The sequence below is a fragment of the Anomaloglossus baeobatrachus genome, chromosome 8 (assembly GCF_048569485.1).
Source record: "Anomaloglossus baeobatrachus isolate aAnoBae1 chromosome 8, aAnoBae1.hap1, whole genome shotgun sequence".
Classification (NCBI taxonomy): domain Eukaryota; kingdom Metazoa; phylum Chordata; class Amphibia; order Anura; family Aromobatidae; genus Anomaloglossus; species Anomaloglossus baeobatrachus.
The window spans coordinates 106,014,763-106,031,529 of NC_134360.1; the positions used below are offsets into that span (position 1 = coordinate 106,014,763).

The window sequence follows — 16,767 nt, forward strand, 5'->3', positions numbered from 1 at the left end:
TACACTACACCCCTATATACAGCTGTATTATACTACACCCCTATATACACCTGTATTATACTACACCACTACACCACTATATAGTACACCACTACACCCCCCATATACAACACCTGTAAAACTTCATTCCCATATACTAAACCACTACACCCCAAATATTTGTCAACAGTTAACCCCCGCCCCCCCATTGCCCCCGCAGGTTACTAGTAACCACTCACCTCTCTTCTTATTGTCCCCTCCTCAGGCACCTCTGTACGAGCCCCCCCGCTGAGCGGCTTCTCTTTCATATGCCCAGCCTGCGCCGACGCTGTATTCCTAAGAGCCGCTGCTTCTCTCCATATGGCCTCTGCCGCTGCAGCAGCTTCTCCTGCCGGGCGGGAACTTTTCAAATGACACACGCGCGCCGTACTGACGATATCAGGGCGCGTGTGTGTCACAAAAAAAGGTGCCGGACAGGGAACAGAGGAGAGATTCCTGCGTTCCGCTGCCTGCACTGACTGTGCGCAGCTGCAGGATCTGTTCTCTGTTTCCTACCCGGCACGCAATGTGTGATGAGGGAAATCTGACCATGCGCCTCCCGGAGCCTGGAGCTCTGGACAACAGGTCAGATTGCCCTCATCAGTGACCGGCCAGCAAGGACGCCCTGAGCCAGGCGGGCCGGTCACAGAGAGTAGGCGGGCCGGATGTGGCCCGCGGGCCGCCCCTTGCCCAGGTCTGCAAAAGGGCAATAAGGCCCTGTGCGCACACTGCGTTTTTACCCGCGGTTTTGCTGCGGAAATTTCTTGAGAAATGCTTGTGATCTTTCTGCAGACATTTCCCAGCAAAACCTATGGGTAAAAAAAATAACTGTGCGCACACTGCTTTTTTGTTTCTCAAGAAAATTCTTTCTGAAGATTTTTTGAGAAAATTTCTTGAGAAAATGTGCATGTTACTTCTTTTCCGCAGGTACCTGCAGTATACCCCCGGTATTTCACTCCATTCACTGTAATGTAATCGCGAAATACCGCGGGTATACTGCAGCTAGCAAATGTGCGGTATACCCCCGGTATAGCCGAGATTTACCTGCGGTAATGCTCATCACTGCCGCGGTTTTGCAGGGGAGTGATGTCATTATGCCAGGAAGAGGAAGCGGAGCAGAGTAAACACACACGTCACACTCCCTGGACGCTGCACAGAAGCACTTCGGTGTGACCTCCAGGTGCCTGTGCAGTCTGTGTCCCGCTCCAGCCCCGCGGCTGCCCGCCCTGCAGTGTCAATGTCTGCCCGCAGTGTCAGCAGCTTGTCACCCTGCAGTGCGTGCAGCCGCGGGGATGACGAGCACTGCTGTCAGGAGGTGAGATGAGATCATTACCTGCGGTGACGATCTTCTGCCTCCTGACGTCACCGCCATCACTGCCGTCTATGCCCTCGGCCCGAGACTGTCACTAGCGGTGACGTTACGGGCGCTCGCGATACTGCTGAGAAAGCGGCGGGCATAGAAGCCAGTGACAGCGCTGACGTCAGCAGTGCAGGAGATCATCACAGCATGTAATGATCTCATCTAACCCCCTGATAGCAGCGCTCGTCATCCCCTGCAGTGACCTTGGCTGACATATTGATGTTAGCTCAGGTCACTGCACTACTCTCCCAGCCAATGGGGAACATTCTGTTCTTCATTGACTGGGACAGTGACTATGGTATGGATTGTTCTGGGACCCCCTTATAGGATTACGCCAGACGTGGAATTGATTGTTCTTTTCAATAAATTGGTGAAAGAGGGAATGTGGGGAGTGTTTTTTCAAATAAAACTTTTTTTGTTGTCTATTTTTTATTTATTTCTGACTGGGTTGGTGATGTCGGGTATCTGATAGGATAGACGCCATGACATCACAAACCCCAGGGCCTGATGCCAGGTGACATTACACATCTGGCATCAACCCCATATATTACCCCGTTTGCCACCGCACCAGGGCAACGGGATGAGTTGGGGAAAAGCGCCAGGATTGGCACGTCTAATGGATGCGCCACTTCTGGGGCGGCTGCAGCCTGCTATTTTTAGGCTGGGGAGTGTCCAATAACAGTGGACCTCCCTAGTCTGAGAATATCAGACCGCAGCTGTCCGCTTTACCTTGGCTGATGATCCAATTTGGGGGGACCCCACATTTTTTGTTTTAAATTATTTATTTAATGTAAAATAACAGCGTGGGGTGCCCTCTGTTTTGGATTACCAGCCAAGTTGAAGCTGCCAGCTGTGGTCTGCAGGCTGCAGCCGTCTGCTTTAGCCTAGCTGGCTATAAAAGATGGGGGGACCTCACGTCGTTTTTTTTTAATTATTTATTTATTTTTTGGCTAAATAGGGTGCCAGCTTAGAATATGCAGGGAAGTGGGACATTATATAGGCCTTTCTCATCTATCTATCTATCTATCTATTCATCTCTCCATCTTTCCCTCTATCCATTATCTGTCTATCGATTATCTATCTATTATCTATATTATTTATTGCAGTTCAGCATTAAAAAAAACGCAGGGACCAACCTGCGGAAAAACTGCGGCAAAAACGCATGCGTTTTTCCCGCGGTTTTGGTGCGTTTTTTTACCGCAGGTGCAGTAATCTTCAACTCCCAGAAGTTTTTCAAGAAATTTTCTTGAGAAAAATCACGTTTCTAGTGCGCACATAGCCTAAAACAGATGGAGCACGAACATGATGGACGATTACTGCTGGTGTTAAGTGTGACAACCAGGGTGGATTTGATTTAAATCTAACTGATTTAAATCACGATTTAAATCACTAGTCAGTAAGGCTTGATTTAAATCAGTGATTTAAATCAAAGTTTCTACCTAAACTAGTTCTTGCTACTTTAAAGGGAACCTGTCAGCAGAAATGTCCCCTAAAACCTAACAGATTCCCCCTCTGCAGCTCCTGGGCTGCATTCTAGAAAGGTCCCTGTTATGATTGTGCCCACTTTCTGACCGAAAAAAAGTGTTTATAAAGTTGTACCTTTTTGGCTTCTGATTCTGTAAATCCGTCACGGGGGCGGGCTGCCTGATGGCCGTTATTCTGCCCCCTGGTCCTGTACGCCGCCCCCATCGCTGATTTCAATACTTCTGGACGCCGCCCACTGCTCCAGCCATCCCCGCGCATGCCCAGTGCCCATCTCTCGGGGATGAGCACTGTGCCCAGCGTCACCGCTGGTGACGTGCACGCAGGGTTTAGATTATGGGCGGTGCTGTGATGTTTATTCCTAAGCAACCGCCCATAATCGCGGGACCGCGCTTTCCCCCTCGGCCTGCTTCTTTCTGCGCAAGCGCGCTGCTGCTGACCTCACTTCGCCTCCTTCCCATCTTGCCCCGAGGCAGGAAATAGATGGGAAGAGCACGGAGCAGTGACTACACCGAAAGCGCGGTCCCGCGATTATGGGCGGTTGCTTAGGAATAAACATCACAGCACCGCCCATAATCTTAACCCTGCGTGCACGTGACGCTGGGCACAGTGCTCATCCCCGAGAGATGGGCACTGGGCATGCGCGGGGATGGCTGGAGCAGTGGGCGGCGTCCAGAAGTATTGAAATCAGCGATGGGGGCGGCGTACAGGACCAGGGGGCAGAATAACGGCCATCAGGCAGCCCGCCCCCGTGACGGATTTACAGAATCAGAAGCCAAAAAGGTACAACTTTATAAACACTTTTTTTCGGTCAGAAAGTGGGCACAATAATAACAGGGACCTTTATAGAATGCAGCCCAGGAGCTGCAGAGGGGGAATCTGTTAGGTTTTAGGGGACATTTCTCCTGACAGGTTCCCTTTAACATGCAAGTAGATGAAGATTTTTAGAATCACTTTTTATATTACTTTTTTCTCCCCAGTTTAATGGGTTAATCATTAATATTTGGACACCACTGTTCTGTTGTACTTAGGAAGGAGAAAAATAATCCTGACCTTAATAACAATTTAAATAGATTTATTCAACTGAAACAATAACAACATTACAGCATAAGTTATTTGCTTAAACAAACATCCATGTTTGTTTACTAATTTGGCTAAACAAAATATATATATATATTTTAAGAAACTTAGACTGTCAGCCCAGCCGACACATGAAAAACTTAAATACTACTGTCCCTGCTGTCCTCTGTAGCTCACTTGTCGTCATCTTCATCATCATCTTCTTCTTTGTTCCTATTCATAATCTGGAAAAGAAAAGCAAGCTTTCCTGCTTTATTGGGTCCCAACCGATTTCTCAATTTAGAATGAATGAGTCTAAAGGAAGAGAATATTCTTTCAACGCCTGCAGAAGAAGCTACTGCTGTTAAAAGTGAAATCATTACTTGAACAGTCTCTAAATCCAAGCGCTTAAGTGACTTCCACCAGTTTACTGGTGTGACCTTCCTTAACCCTTTAGTGACGGAGCTAATTTTCACCTTAATGACCAGACCAAATTTTGCAATTCTGACCAGTGTCACTTCATGAGGTTATAACTCTAGAACGCTTCAACGGATCCCGGTGATTCTGAGATTGTTTTTTCGTCACATATTGGACTTCATGTTAGTACCAAATTTAGGACAATATTTTTTGCGTTTATTTATGAAAAAAATTGAATATTGGCAAAAATTTTGAAAATTTTGCAATTTTCAACTTTTGAATTTTTATACCGTTAAACCAGAGATTTCTGTGACACAAAATAGTTAATAAATAACATTTCCCACTTGCCTACTTTGCATCAGCACAATTTTGGAAACAAATTTTTTTTCGTTAGGAAGTTAGAGGGGTTCAAAGTTTATCAGCGATTTCTCATTTTTACATCAAAATTTACAAAACCATTTTTTTAGGGACCACATCACATTTGAAGTGACTTCAATAGGCCTAGATGACAGAAAATACCCAAAAGTGACACCATTATAAAAACTGCACCCCCCAAAGTACTCAAAACCACATTCAAGAAGTTTATTAACCCTTCAGGTGCTTCACATGAACAAAAGCAATGTGGAATGAAAAAAAGCAAAAATTAAATTTTACCTAAAAATGTTGCTCTAACCCAAATTTATTCACTTTTAGAAGAAATAACACAACAAAATGGACACCAAAACTTGTTCCCCACTTTCTTATGAGTGCGCCGATACCCCACATATGGTCAGAAACCTCTGTTTGGATAAATGGGAGGGCTCGGAACAGAAGGAGCAATATTTGAATTTTGGAAAGCAAATTTGGCTGAAATAGATTGCGGGCACCATGTTGCATTTACAGGTCCGCTAAGGTACCTAAACAGAAGAAACCCCTCACAAGTGGCACCATTTTGGAAACTAGACCCCTCAAGGCTTCTATCTAGGGGTATAGTGAGCATTTTAGATCCACAGGTACTTCACAGATTTTGTTAACGTTACGTTGTCATATTGAAATTTTTAATAATTTTCTCAAAAATGTTGCTTTAGCATCAATTTTCTCACTTTTTCAAGAGGTAATTCCAAAAATTTGACCTCAAGGTTTGTTAACCACTTTTTTATGAGCGCGGTGATACCTCACATGTGGTCTGAAACCTGTGTTTGGACAAATGGGAGGGCTTGGAACGAAAGGAGCAATATTTGAATTTTGGAAAGGAAATTTGGCTGAAAAAGATTGCGGGCACCATGTCACATTTGGAGGACCCCTAAGGTACCTAAACAGCAGAAACCCCGCACAAGTGACCCCATTTTGGAAACTAGGCCCCTCAAGGAATTTATCTAGATGTTTGGTGAGTACCCTGAACCCCCAGGTGCTTCACAGAATTTTATAACGTTGAGCCATGAAAAAAATAAATAAAATTTTACCACAAAATTGTTATTTCAACCAGGTAGCTTTTTTTTTTACAAGAGTAAAAGGAAAAAATTCAGCATAACATTTATTGTGCAATTTCTCCTGAGTTTGGCGATACCTTATATGTGGTGGAAATCAACTGTTTGGGCGCATGGCAGGGCTCGGAAGGGAAGGAGCGCCATTTGACTGCACAATTAGCTGGAATCATTAGCAGACGCTATGTTGCATTTGGAAAGCCCCTGAGGTGCCTAAACAGTGGCTGTCCCCCACAAGTGACTCCATTCTGGAAACAAGACACCTCAAGGCTTTTATCTAGGTGTATAGTGAGCAGTTTGAATCCACAAATACTTCACAGAATTTGATAAGCTTAGGTTGCCATATTGAAAATTTTCATTTTTTTCACAAAAATGTTGCTTCAGCATCAAATTTCTCACTTGTTCAAAAAAAAATTGTTTAAAAGAACAGAGAGTCCTCAGTGGTTGATACCTTTTAATGGCTAACTGAAAAGATGGTAATAATTGCAAGCTTTCGAGACTACTCAGGTCTCTTCATCAGGCATGGTATAACACAAAATCTGAAGAGTCACATATTTATACACAACAGGACTTTTTTTTTTTTTTTTTTTACTGCACTATTCTAAGTCCTGTTGTGTATAAATATGTGACTCTTCAGATTTTGTGTTATACCATGCCTGATGAAGAGACCTGAGTAGTCTCGAAAGCTTGCAATTATTACCATCTTTTCAGTTAGCCATTAAAAGGTATCAACCACTGAGGACTCTCTGTTCTTTTAAACAATTTTTTTTTATCTCTACTGGCTAACACGGTACAAAGATATATTTTACTTGTATCACTTGTTCAAGAGACAACAACAAACCGTGGACCCAACAGGTTGTTATCCAATGTCTTATGAGCACAGGGATACCCCACATGTGGCCAAAAACCTCTGTTTGGATAAATGGGAGGGCTTGGAATGGAAGGAGTACCATTTGAATTCTGGAAAAGTTGAGATAAATTGCGGGCACCATGTCACATTTGCAGGGCCCCTTGGGTACCTATACATTAGAAACCCCCCACAAGTGACTCCATTTTGGAAACTGGATTTTATTCAGGAGTATAGTAAGCATTTTGAATCCACAGGTACTTCACAAAAATGTTGCTGTAGCAACAAATGTCTCACTTTTAGGCTATGTGGCCATGATCCAGCGACACGGCGTCTAGTATACAGTGTCAGCCTTCCTGCAGAGATGTGAGTGTTGTCCACGGGAGAACGCAGCTGCCCATGCCCACGATTTGGGTTCAGGCTGCTGTGGAGCTCTATGCTACCTGCAGAGAACACTCATCTCCGCAGCATAAATTGACATGCTGAGGCTCGGGAAGCTGCGCCACAAGTCAGTGTATGCTGCGGAGAAAAGAAGCACATTGGGCACGGGATTTCTAAAAATCCTTCCACTGTGCTTCTACTGCACAACGCAGCGCTATGGACGCAGGGAAAACACTCTGCGCCCAAAACGCTGCAAATCCCGATTGTGGGCGCACAGCCTAAAATGCTACAATGGATGAATGGATAGATGTCAAACAAATATAACGTCCCACCCCCTGCATATTCTAAGCTGGCGCCCTTTAGTGCCTTTCATGTGGCACTAAAGGGTGCCTAGCCTTGTATTTAGCCCCCCAAAAAATTAATAATTAAAATAAACGACGTGGGGTCCCCCCTATTTTTGATAGCCAGCTAGGGTAAAGCAGACAGCTGTAGCCTGCAAACCACAACTGACAGCTTCACCTTGGCTGGTGATCAATTTGGAGGGCTCCCCAGGCGTTTTTTTAAAAAAAAAAAAAAACGTGGGTTCCCCCCCCAAATTAGATCACCAGCCAAGGTGAAGCGGACAGCTGGGGTCTGGTATTCTCAGGGTGGGAAGAGCCATGGTTATTGGACTCTTCCCAGCCTAAAAATAGCAGGCCACAGCCGCCCCAGAAGTGGCGCATCCATTAGATGCGCCAATCCTGGCGCTTCGCTCCAGCTCATCCCGCGCCCTGGTGCGGTGGCAGACGGGGTAATATATGGGGATGATACCAGCTGTAATGTCACCTGGCATCAAGCCCTGGGGTTAGTGATGTCACGGCATCTGAAGAGATACCCGACATTACTAACCCAGTCAAGTAATAGAAAAAAATAAAGACAAAAAAAAATTTATTTGAAAAAAAAACTCCCCGAAACATTCCTCTTTTACCAATTTATTGAAAATAAATAAATTTCGGTCGCTGTAATCCATTTTGGAGGTCCCACGCCGACTCTGGATCTTCTAGAATATGGGGGGCACGTTCAGGGAACGTATCCCCCATTTTCTGGAAGAGCAAGCTCTCCATGAGCAGTGTGGGTGCAGTAATCTGAGAATACTGCACTCACACTGCCCCGGTCCAACCTAGGGCAGAGTGACCTGCAGTAACCTCATTCTAGAATATGAGGGGCACGCTCACAGAACGTACCCCCCATTTTCTAGAACAGCAGTCTCTCCATGTGAGGAGTGTGGCTGCAGATTACCGCACTCACCCTCCCCCGGTCCACAGTGGAGCAGCCTGTGCAGTAGCGACGTCAGCATCCCTGCTTGCAGGGATCCAGCTGACAGCCGCTGTCTGCGCATGCGCCGCCAGCTTTCAAGAAGGAGGCGGCGTGATCGCGGGGCCGGAGCACCAGCAGCCAGGTAACGTCAAACCGGGGGCTGGGGGGGGTGACGGAGGGTGACGGGGGGTGACGGCGGGTGACGGCGGGACCTGGGGACAACTTTCTGCCGCATGTGACGTGTCACATGCGGCAGAAAGAGCAGGATGAATGCGGCTGCCATCTTCCACGCTCCGGAGGGGGGAGGGGGGAGGCGGCTCTGGAGACCGGAGGGGGCTCCGGGGACCAGAGATCTCCGGTGTACCGGAGGAGGGGTCAGGGGGAGGACATTTCCCTCCGATCTGAAATGTTTGATCATTTCAGATCGGAGGGAAATGAATGCAGAGCCGGCGGCGGCGGGAGTTTTCAGCGCGCGTCGGCGCCATCTTGTATTTTCCGGAGGGGGGGTAGGGGTGGTGGGGGGACTCTCCGGTACCAGGGGCTTTGGGGGCACTAAGGGCTCATATTTATTTCTCATCTGACATGTTTGATCACGTCAGATGAGAAATAAATCAATTTTACCGGCCATTTATTTTTTTTTAATGTTGTCGCCGGTATACGGTGTATACCGGCGATCGCATTAACGGGGTCCAGAAAAAACACCCCGATTCATAATCTGGGGGGTCTCAGCTACCCCCGGTAGCTGAAACCCCCGAGATTTTCGGTCGCTGGGGGGCGCTACAGGGTTTTTTTTGGGCCGCCGCTTTAAAGCGGCGGAACAGAATAAGTACCCTGTTTTGCCGCCGCTTTAAGTCGTACGGCCGTCGTTATGAGGTTAAAATATCTTCAGCAAACATATATTTCTTGAATGGTTCCCCCTTAGCTCTGAAGTTTATTATAGTTGGCATTAAAGATAGATGATTGCTGGATACTCCTCTTCCTCAGCACTTAGGTTTTGACCCTGATTTTGGATATTGACAATATTTGCCAAAAAATGAGCTGGAGTCAGTGCTTGTCCCATTCGTTTGTTTACTGCTTGTAATTTAATTCTGTCCATGTGTAGTTCTGTTTTTAAGTGTTCACTCAGTTCCTTCCAAATTTCAACAGCATCCGCAATAAAACAGCTATTTTTCTGTATTTTGTTTAAAGCTTGAGAGATGGGTTTCAGGAAGCTCCGCATATGTTCAACATTTCTCTTAAGCCGAATGTTGAGGATTTTGGCCATGACAGTGCCATCTATTTTATCTCGATTTTCTTCACAAAGTGTCATCAGAATAGGCCAGTTTTTGATATACTGCTCAAAACAGTCCACCACAAAGTTCCATCTAACATCTTGTGGGAGCGTTAGCTTGGTTCCACCCATCCTTTTCAGAGCTGCTGCAGCAAAATGATTATTACGGAAGTATTTAGCAATAACAACATTAGCCTTTATTTCTGGAACAGTTTAGTCTTTGGCTAAGAGGTGCAGAAAATGAGCACTGCAACCATATGTTATTAGTAGCTTTGTATTCCCTCCCTGCTCTTCTAAATCTCTTCTCATCTTGGATACGTTTGCAGCATTGTCAGTGACCAAACTACGTACTAGACAATTGAATTTTTGTTCACATGTCGTTATAGCTTTTACTGCCACTTCTTGTAAGTATTCTGCTGTGTGTGCATTTCCTTACGTATCAGTTGTTTGTGCAAGGAAGACTTTACCTTCTTCTGTTGTTATACAAGCACATACAATAGGATCATTGTGGACATTACTCCACCCATCAATACTTAGGTTAACAATTTTACCCTCCAGAGCTGTTGCACATTGCTCCATTTCTCTGTCATACACTTGATCCAGCAGTTTCCCTGCAACATCAGCTCTGCTGGGTGGACTGTATCCTGGTCTCAGTGACTGAACCATATTAATGAAATGTGGGTAATCAGTCGACGGAAAGAAGAGTTCGTTGCATAAATAAACTGGGCAATTTTTTCATCAATCAACTCTTTTTCTAATCTGCTAGTTCTTACCACAAACCTATCTATGGTGGTTCCAGGAGGTAAAGGTTTTTTCTTCCTTTTGGGTGATGGTGATATGTGGCTGTGGGTGTCTGATGATGATGCTGCTGCTAATGAAGCACTATCCTGGATGGATAACTCTGAAACTGTAGAACAGGATGATGGTGATCTTGGAGGTGGATAGTTTCCAGAATCCATGAATTCCCCTAAACAAAAAAAGTCAATGCTGTTATTTTATTGTTTATTATACAATTTCTGCTTATTGTACACAACACATCACTGCCCCTGCCCCAAAAGGAATATTTGTTTTTCTTCATAACTGTACCAAATGACAGTAAGGGCTAAGCCACACGGCGAGAAAAACAGTGCGAGTGGAATGCGATAAAACATCGCATTCCCCTCGGACCAATTCTAGCCTGTGTGTCAGCACACATGGGCGATTATTTTCTCAGCCCTAATCGGACTGAGAAAACAATCGCAGCATGCTGCGATTGTAAGCTGAGTCTCTTTCTCTTGCACCCATTCAAGTGAATGGGGCGAGAGAAAAATCGCACTGCACTCGCGGTACACCGGTGTACTGCTAGTGCAGTGCGAGAATGGCAATAGCCGGCTACACAGGCGAGAGGGAGAGAAATCCCTCCCTCCCCTCCTGAGTGCCGGCCCGCCCCCCGCAGCTGAGGTCTGCTCGCACGAACGGACCTCAGTTGCAAGGACACAGGCATGACACTCGGCTCTGCTGTACTGCCAGCACGAGCCGAGTGTCATGCAAGTGGATCGCAGTAGTGCCCGTGTGGCCCCAGCCTAACATGCAGTAATAATAAGAAATATAATTTTTCTCACACATGACAGTTCAGTCTTTAGAAATAGGATTCAATAAAAATGTTTACCAACCTGAAGATCCTGCCTGTTCAGAAGTGTTTCTTTGGTCATCTTCATCACTGCACTTCTCATGATGTTGCCTCATTCACGCCACCACGCCTTGCATCTCTTTGTTGCATCGTTTGCATTTTGCACACATGCCTGCCTTACCGATAGGCGAAGGAGCTTCATTAAAATATTCCCAAACTGGGTCTCTTTTACGGCCTGCTGCCATTATAAGGAAAGAATGTAATAAACCTCAGATCGTACACACAAACAGATCCAGACTTGTCTGTCTGTGGCTATGCTGCAGTATTGTGCTCAAAGTTTCACTTTCATTTTCTTGTCTGCTTGCCCTTCCTCCTCCTCACACTTAGATTCACATTCTTCTTGTGTTGTGCAGATCTATTCCACTCCAAACAATCAGAAACATATTGTCTAACTTCTTGGACTTGGCACTGAAGGGGTTGATTCTGTATTCATAGGTTTGTAGAACAATAGGATTAAGGTCTTTTTCTCAACTCTGTTCATGTTGTAATATTTTTGCCGTGAAGAAGAGGCTGGGACCTCTGCGGAGTCAAATTCAGTTTTGAGAACTGCGTAAGTAAAGCGAGCGTCTGTGATAATATAGGAGAGAAACTGCCCACTAATCCTACAGAAACCTCTGGAAGAGCATGGCATTGTGAATGTTACACATATACAGCCTTTATTCTACGGAGTTAAACAACTCAGCTTTATCTGATGATGGAAGAACCTTTGGATGGTAAAATATTTTCCTCAAAAAGCAGTTTATTGAAAAAAATCCGATTTAAATCAAAAAAATCCGATTTAAGTCAAAAAAATCCGATATTTCTTATTTTTTTAAAAAAAACATTGATTTTTATCCACTTTGGTGACAACCCTGATCATAAGTATTCCAGAGCATCCAAAAAGAGAACATTTCTCCTTAACAATTACAATTTACACAACTATTGCTCTCATGGATAGAAAATAGCCTCTTTTTTTTGCATGAAATGAATATATTACGTGTTAGTGCTTCTTTAGAACTTCTTATTACCTCTGTCATTCTTCTTTTAATGAAACCATTCTCATTTGTGAAAAAAAAATTGGCATATTGCATATTTTTCTACTTGATATCTGGAATCTGTAACTTTAATTTGGGTAAAATCAGTAAAAACACTTCGGTTTGCAGATTTTTTTATTTTTTTTTTAAATGTAGACCAGTGATATTAATGGAAAATACGGTACTTTCATTGCGATAAATTCATCAGAGGGTACTAACCCCTAAAACCTTTATTGTGGCACCTGAGGTTGGTTCAGTCTGACAATGTAAGGCTTGAACAAAAAAAGGTTGTGCACCCCTGTACTAGTGTTTCTTCTAAATACTAGTGGCACTAACTATCATTTCATATCTTATTTCAGAACTCAGATTTAAAGTCCCATGGGGACACCTAGCAGCCAAGGCTTGGGGTTCATCTAAAGGGCGACCAATTTTGTGCTTACATGGCTGGTTGGATAATGCCAACACTTTTGACAGACTTATTCCATTGCTTCCCCAAGGTGAGTTTATAGTTAAAAATGTGGATGATATTTAGGCTATGTGCGCACGCTGCGGCTTTTTGACGCTGCGTTTTTGCCTCAAAAACGCACAAAAATGCACTTGCGGCAAAAAAAACGCATACAAAAATGTGCGTTTTTACCGCCTTTTGGTGCGTTTTTGGCTGCATTTTTCTGCGTTTTTGCTCACTGCATTTGTGTGTGTTTTTTTTATCAGTGAACAATGCCATTAAAGATTGTTGAAAAAAGAAAAAAAAAAGATCTGATGTCATTTCCTTCTTCAATATGTTCTTCATTCTCCACTAGTGTATGCAGGAGAGGAGACAGCTGCAGAGAGCTACAAGGCTCAGTATGCTCCATCCAGGACTGTATACTGGAGGGAGAGGCATGGGGAGCAGAACTACAAGGCTCAGCTTACTCCATCCAGTAGTGTATGCAGGAGAGCAGACAACAGCTGTAGAACTGCAAGGCTCAGCATGCTCCATCCAGGACTGTATGCTGAGTGAGAGACAGGGGGAGCAGAACTACAAGGCTCAGCATACTCCATCCACTAGTAAAAGGAATGAAGGTTTTACCCAGTTCACCTGCTTGATAGGAGACCGAGACCTGTGGACCGTGCAAGGAAAAAGTCGGCAATTCTTTGGTAATGATGAAGGAAGATATTCCAGCAACTTGAGTCCAAACAGGAATTTCTTTAAAACGTTAATTCCTTATTATTTACATATTAAAAAGTCCATGTTGGGGTGAAACAAACCCAAGACAGAGAGGACGCGTTTCAAACACTTGGTTCTTAGTCAATCTCTAAAGCATGTGTTCACAGGGCTTGTTTAAAAAGGAGGGAGTAAAGACCCAAACATGTGTTTAATCAAATGGAAAGAGCTTTTCACTAAAGCATTAACCCTGTCAGGGGAACATTTTTTATGCAGGTATTCACACACGGTAACATAGGAGTAAATGTAAAAAAAAAAAAAAACAGCATTAGTAAGCAAACAGTATTTCATTTCTTTTGTTCAAACCTGTGGGAGTTCTGGTACCCATTAGAAAAATCCACTTAATTTCCCTCTGAAAAAGAATATCCTTTAAATTTCCTCCTCTTTTAGGAAGTTTTACTTTCTCAATAGCACAAACTTTCATGCCATCAAAACTACCGGCATGTATATCACGAAAGTGCTGGGAGGCACTAGACAACTTCCTAGATGTAACATTATTCACATCATAGATGTGTTCGGATATTCTTTTTCTTAGGGCTGCTTCTCACTTGTGAGTTTCTCGCAGTACAGCAATGCGAGAAAAACTCGCATTGGAATCGGACACATGTTAGTGAATGATTCAGCTCGCATTTGCGATTTTTTTCTCAGTCCAAATCGGACTGAGAAAAAAAATCGCAGCATGCTGCTTTTTTGCGAGTTTCTACTGCGAGTCTGTCCAATGCAAGTCTATGGGAGCGTGTAAAAAATCAGATGTCACGGGACGGCACTCACACCATCCTAGTGACATCCGATTTTCTAAATACATTTCTCGCATGTTTCCTAAAACACTGGAAACGAGTGATGTCTCACAATGTCTGTCAATCACTATTCTCTGTCAGTCGGTCTCTCCCTCTTGGTCTCTATTCTCTCTCTGTCGGTCCGTCACTATCTCTGTCCCTCTCTCACAGTCTGTCGGTCATCTTCCCCTCCTCTCTCATACTCATCGTTCCCTGATCTCCGGCGCGGCGCTGCACGGCATTCACACTGCTGCGGCGGCTTTTACTATTTTGAAAAAGCCGGCCGCTCATTAAACAATCTCGTATTCCCTGCTTTACCCGCCCACAGGCGCCTATGATTGGTTGCAGTGAGACACACCCCCACGCTGAGTGACAGGTGTCTCACTGCACCCAATCACAGCAGCCGGTGGGCGTGTCTATACTGTGCAGTGAAATAAATAATTAAATAATTTAAGAAAAAACGGCGTGCGGTCCCCCCCAATTTTAATACCAGCCAGATAAAGCCATGCGGCTGAAGGCTGGTATTGTCAGGATGAGGAGCCCCACGTTATGGGGAGCCCCCCAGCCTAACAATATCAGTCAGCAGCCGCCCAGAATTGCCGCATACATTAGATGCGACAGTTCTGGGACTGTACTCGGCTCTTCCCGATTTGCCCTGGTGCGTTGGCAAATCGGGGTAATAAGGAGTTAATGGCAGCCCATAGCTGCCAATAACTCCTAGATTAATCATGTCAGGTGTCTATGACATACCTTCCATGATTAATCTTTAAGTTACAGTAAATAAACACACACACACGAAAAAATCCTTTATTAGAAATAAAAAACACTAACAAATTCCCTGGTTCAACAATTTAATAAGCCCCAAAAAGCCCTCCATATCCGGCATAATCCAGGATGGTCCAGCGTCGCTTCCAGCTCTGCTGCATGAAGGTGGCAGGAGCTGCAGAAGACACCGTCGCTCCTGTCAGCTCCATGCAGCAACTGAGGTGAGTATCGCGATCAGCTGAGCTGTCACTGAGGTTACCCGCAGCCACCGCTGGATCCTCCAACAGTGACGGCGGGTAACCTCAGTGACAGCTCAGCTGATCGCGATACTCACCTCAGTTGCTGCGTGGAGCTGACAGGAGCGGCTGTGTTTTCTGCAGCTCCGGTCACCTCCATGCAGCAGAGCTGGAAGCGACGCTGGACCATCCTGGATTACGCCGGACATGGAGGACTTTTTGGGGCTTATTAAAGTGGTGAACCAGGGAATTTGTTAGTGTTTTTTATTTCTAATAAAGGATTTTTCAGGTGTGTGTGTGTGTTTATTTACTGTAACTTACAGATTAATCATGGAAGGTATCTCGTGGAGATGCCTGACATGATTAATCTAGGATTTAGTGGCAGCTATAGGCTGCCATTAACTCCTTATTACCCCGATTTGCCAACGCACCAGGGCAAATCGGGAAGAGCCGGGTACAGTCCCAGAACTGTCGCATCTAATGTATGCGGCAATTCTGGGCGGCTGCTGGCTGATATTGTTAGGCTGGGGGGCTCCCCATAACGTGGAGCTCCTCATCCTGAGAATACCAGCCTTCAGCCGTATGGCTTTATCTGGCTGGTATTGAAATTGGGGGGGACCGCACACCGTTTTTTCTAATTATTTAATTATTTATTTCACTGCACAGTATAGACACGCACACCGGCTGCTGTGATTGGGTGCAGTGAGACACCTGTCACTCAGCGTGGGGGCGTGGCTCACTGCAACCAATCATAGGCGCCTGTGGGCGGGGAAAGCAGGGAATACGAGATTGTTTAATTAGCGGCCGGCTTTTTCAAAATAGTAAAAGCCGCCGCAGCAGTGTGAATGCCGCGCAGCGCCGCGCCGGTGATTGGGGATCGGTGAGTATATGAGAGAGGGCTGCTAACTTCAGTCACTCAGGGGATTAGCGGTCACCGGTGAGTCCTTCACTGGTGACCGCTAATCAGGACGCGGCACAGACAGAGCCGCAACATGACAATGAAGTCGGGTGAAGTTAACCCGAGTTCATTCTGATAGTGCGGCTCTCTGTGTCTGCCATTCAGCTCTGCTACATGGCTGTCTGTGTCTGCTGTCAGCGGCCATGTAGCAGAGCTGAATGGCAGATGACATAGTAAAAAATACGCATTACACACGCATTACACACGCATTACACACGCTAGTAAAATCATTAATTTATTCAGAAAAAGCAGCGCACTTGCGCTGCACTCGGACCTAACGTGAACTAAAATCAGCTGAGTTTTTTTCAGCCCAGTCGGACCGATTTTACTCGCATATATGTGTTTCCAGCCTTAGGGAGCATGAAGTGCTGCCAATATACTGCAGTTGACACATCGTGCAAGAAATCAAATAAACCACATGGTCTGAACCACAGTTAATCATAGAAGTAATTTGGTACGTTTTTTTTATCGGCATATGAAGAAAAATTTTTTACATTCAACGTATAATGACAAAGTCCACATTTCTTGTGTCCACACTTGTATGATCCTGTGG

General features: G+C 45.0%; 1 protein-coding gene across 4 annotated transcripts in view; it reads left to right on the top strand.

Annotated features, from left to right (window-relative positions):
* SERHL2 (serine hydrolase like 2) overlaps positions 1 to 16,767 on the top strand; it is a 206,762-nt gene that overhangs the window by 45,599 nt on the left and 144,396 nt on the right. For 2 of the 4 annotated variants that reach the window (XM_075320901.1, XM_075320902.1), the window contains exon 3: positions 12,635 to 12,772. The exons of the other annotated variants lie outside the window; for them this stretch is intronic. In XM_075320901.1, coding sequence (XP_075177016.1) covers positions 12,635 to 12,772 — 138 coding nt within the window. The remainder of the gene's footprint in view (positions 1 to 12,634; positions 12,773 to 16,767) is intronic. 4 annotated transcript variants of the gene reach the window in all.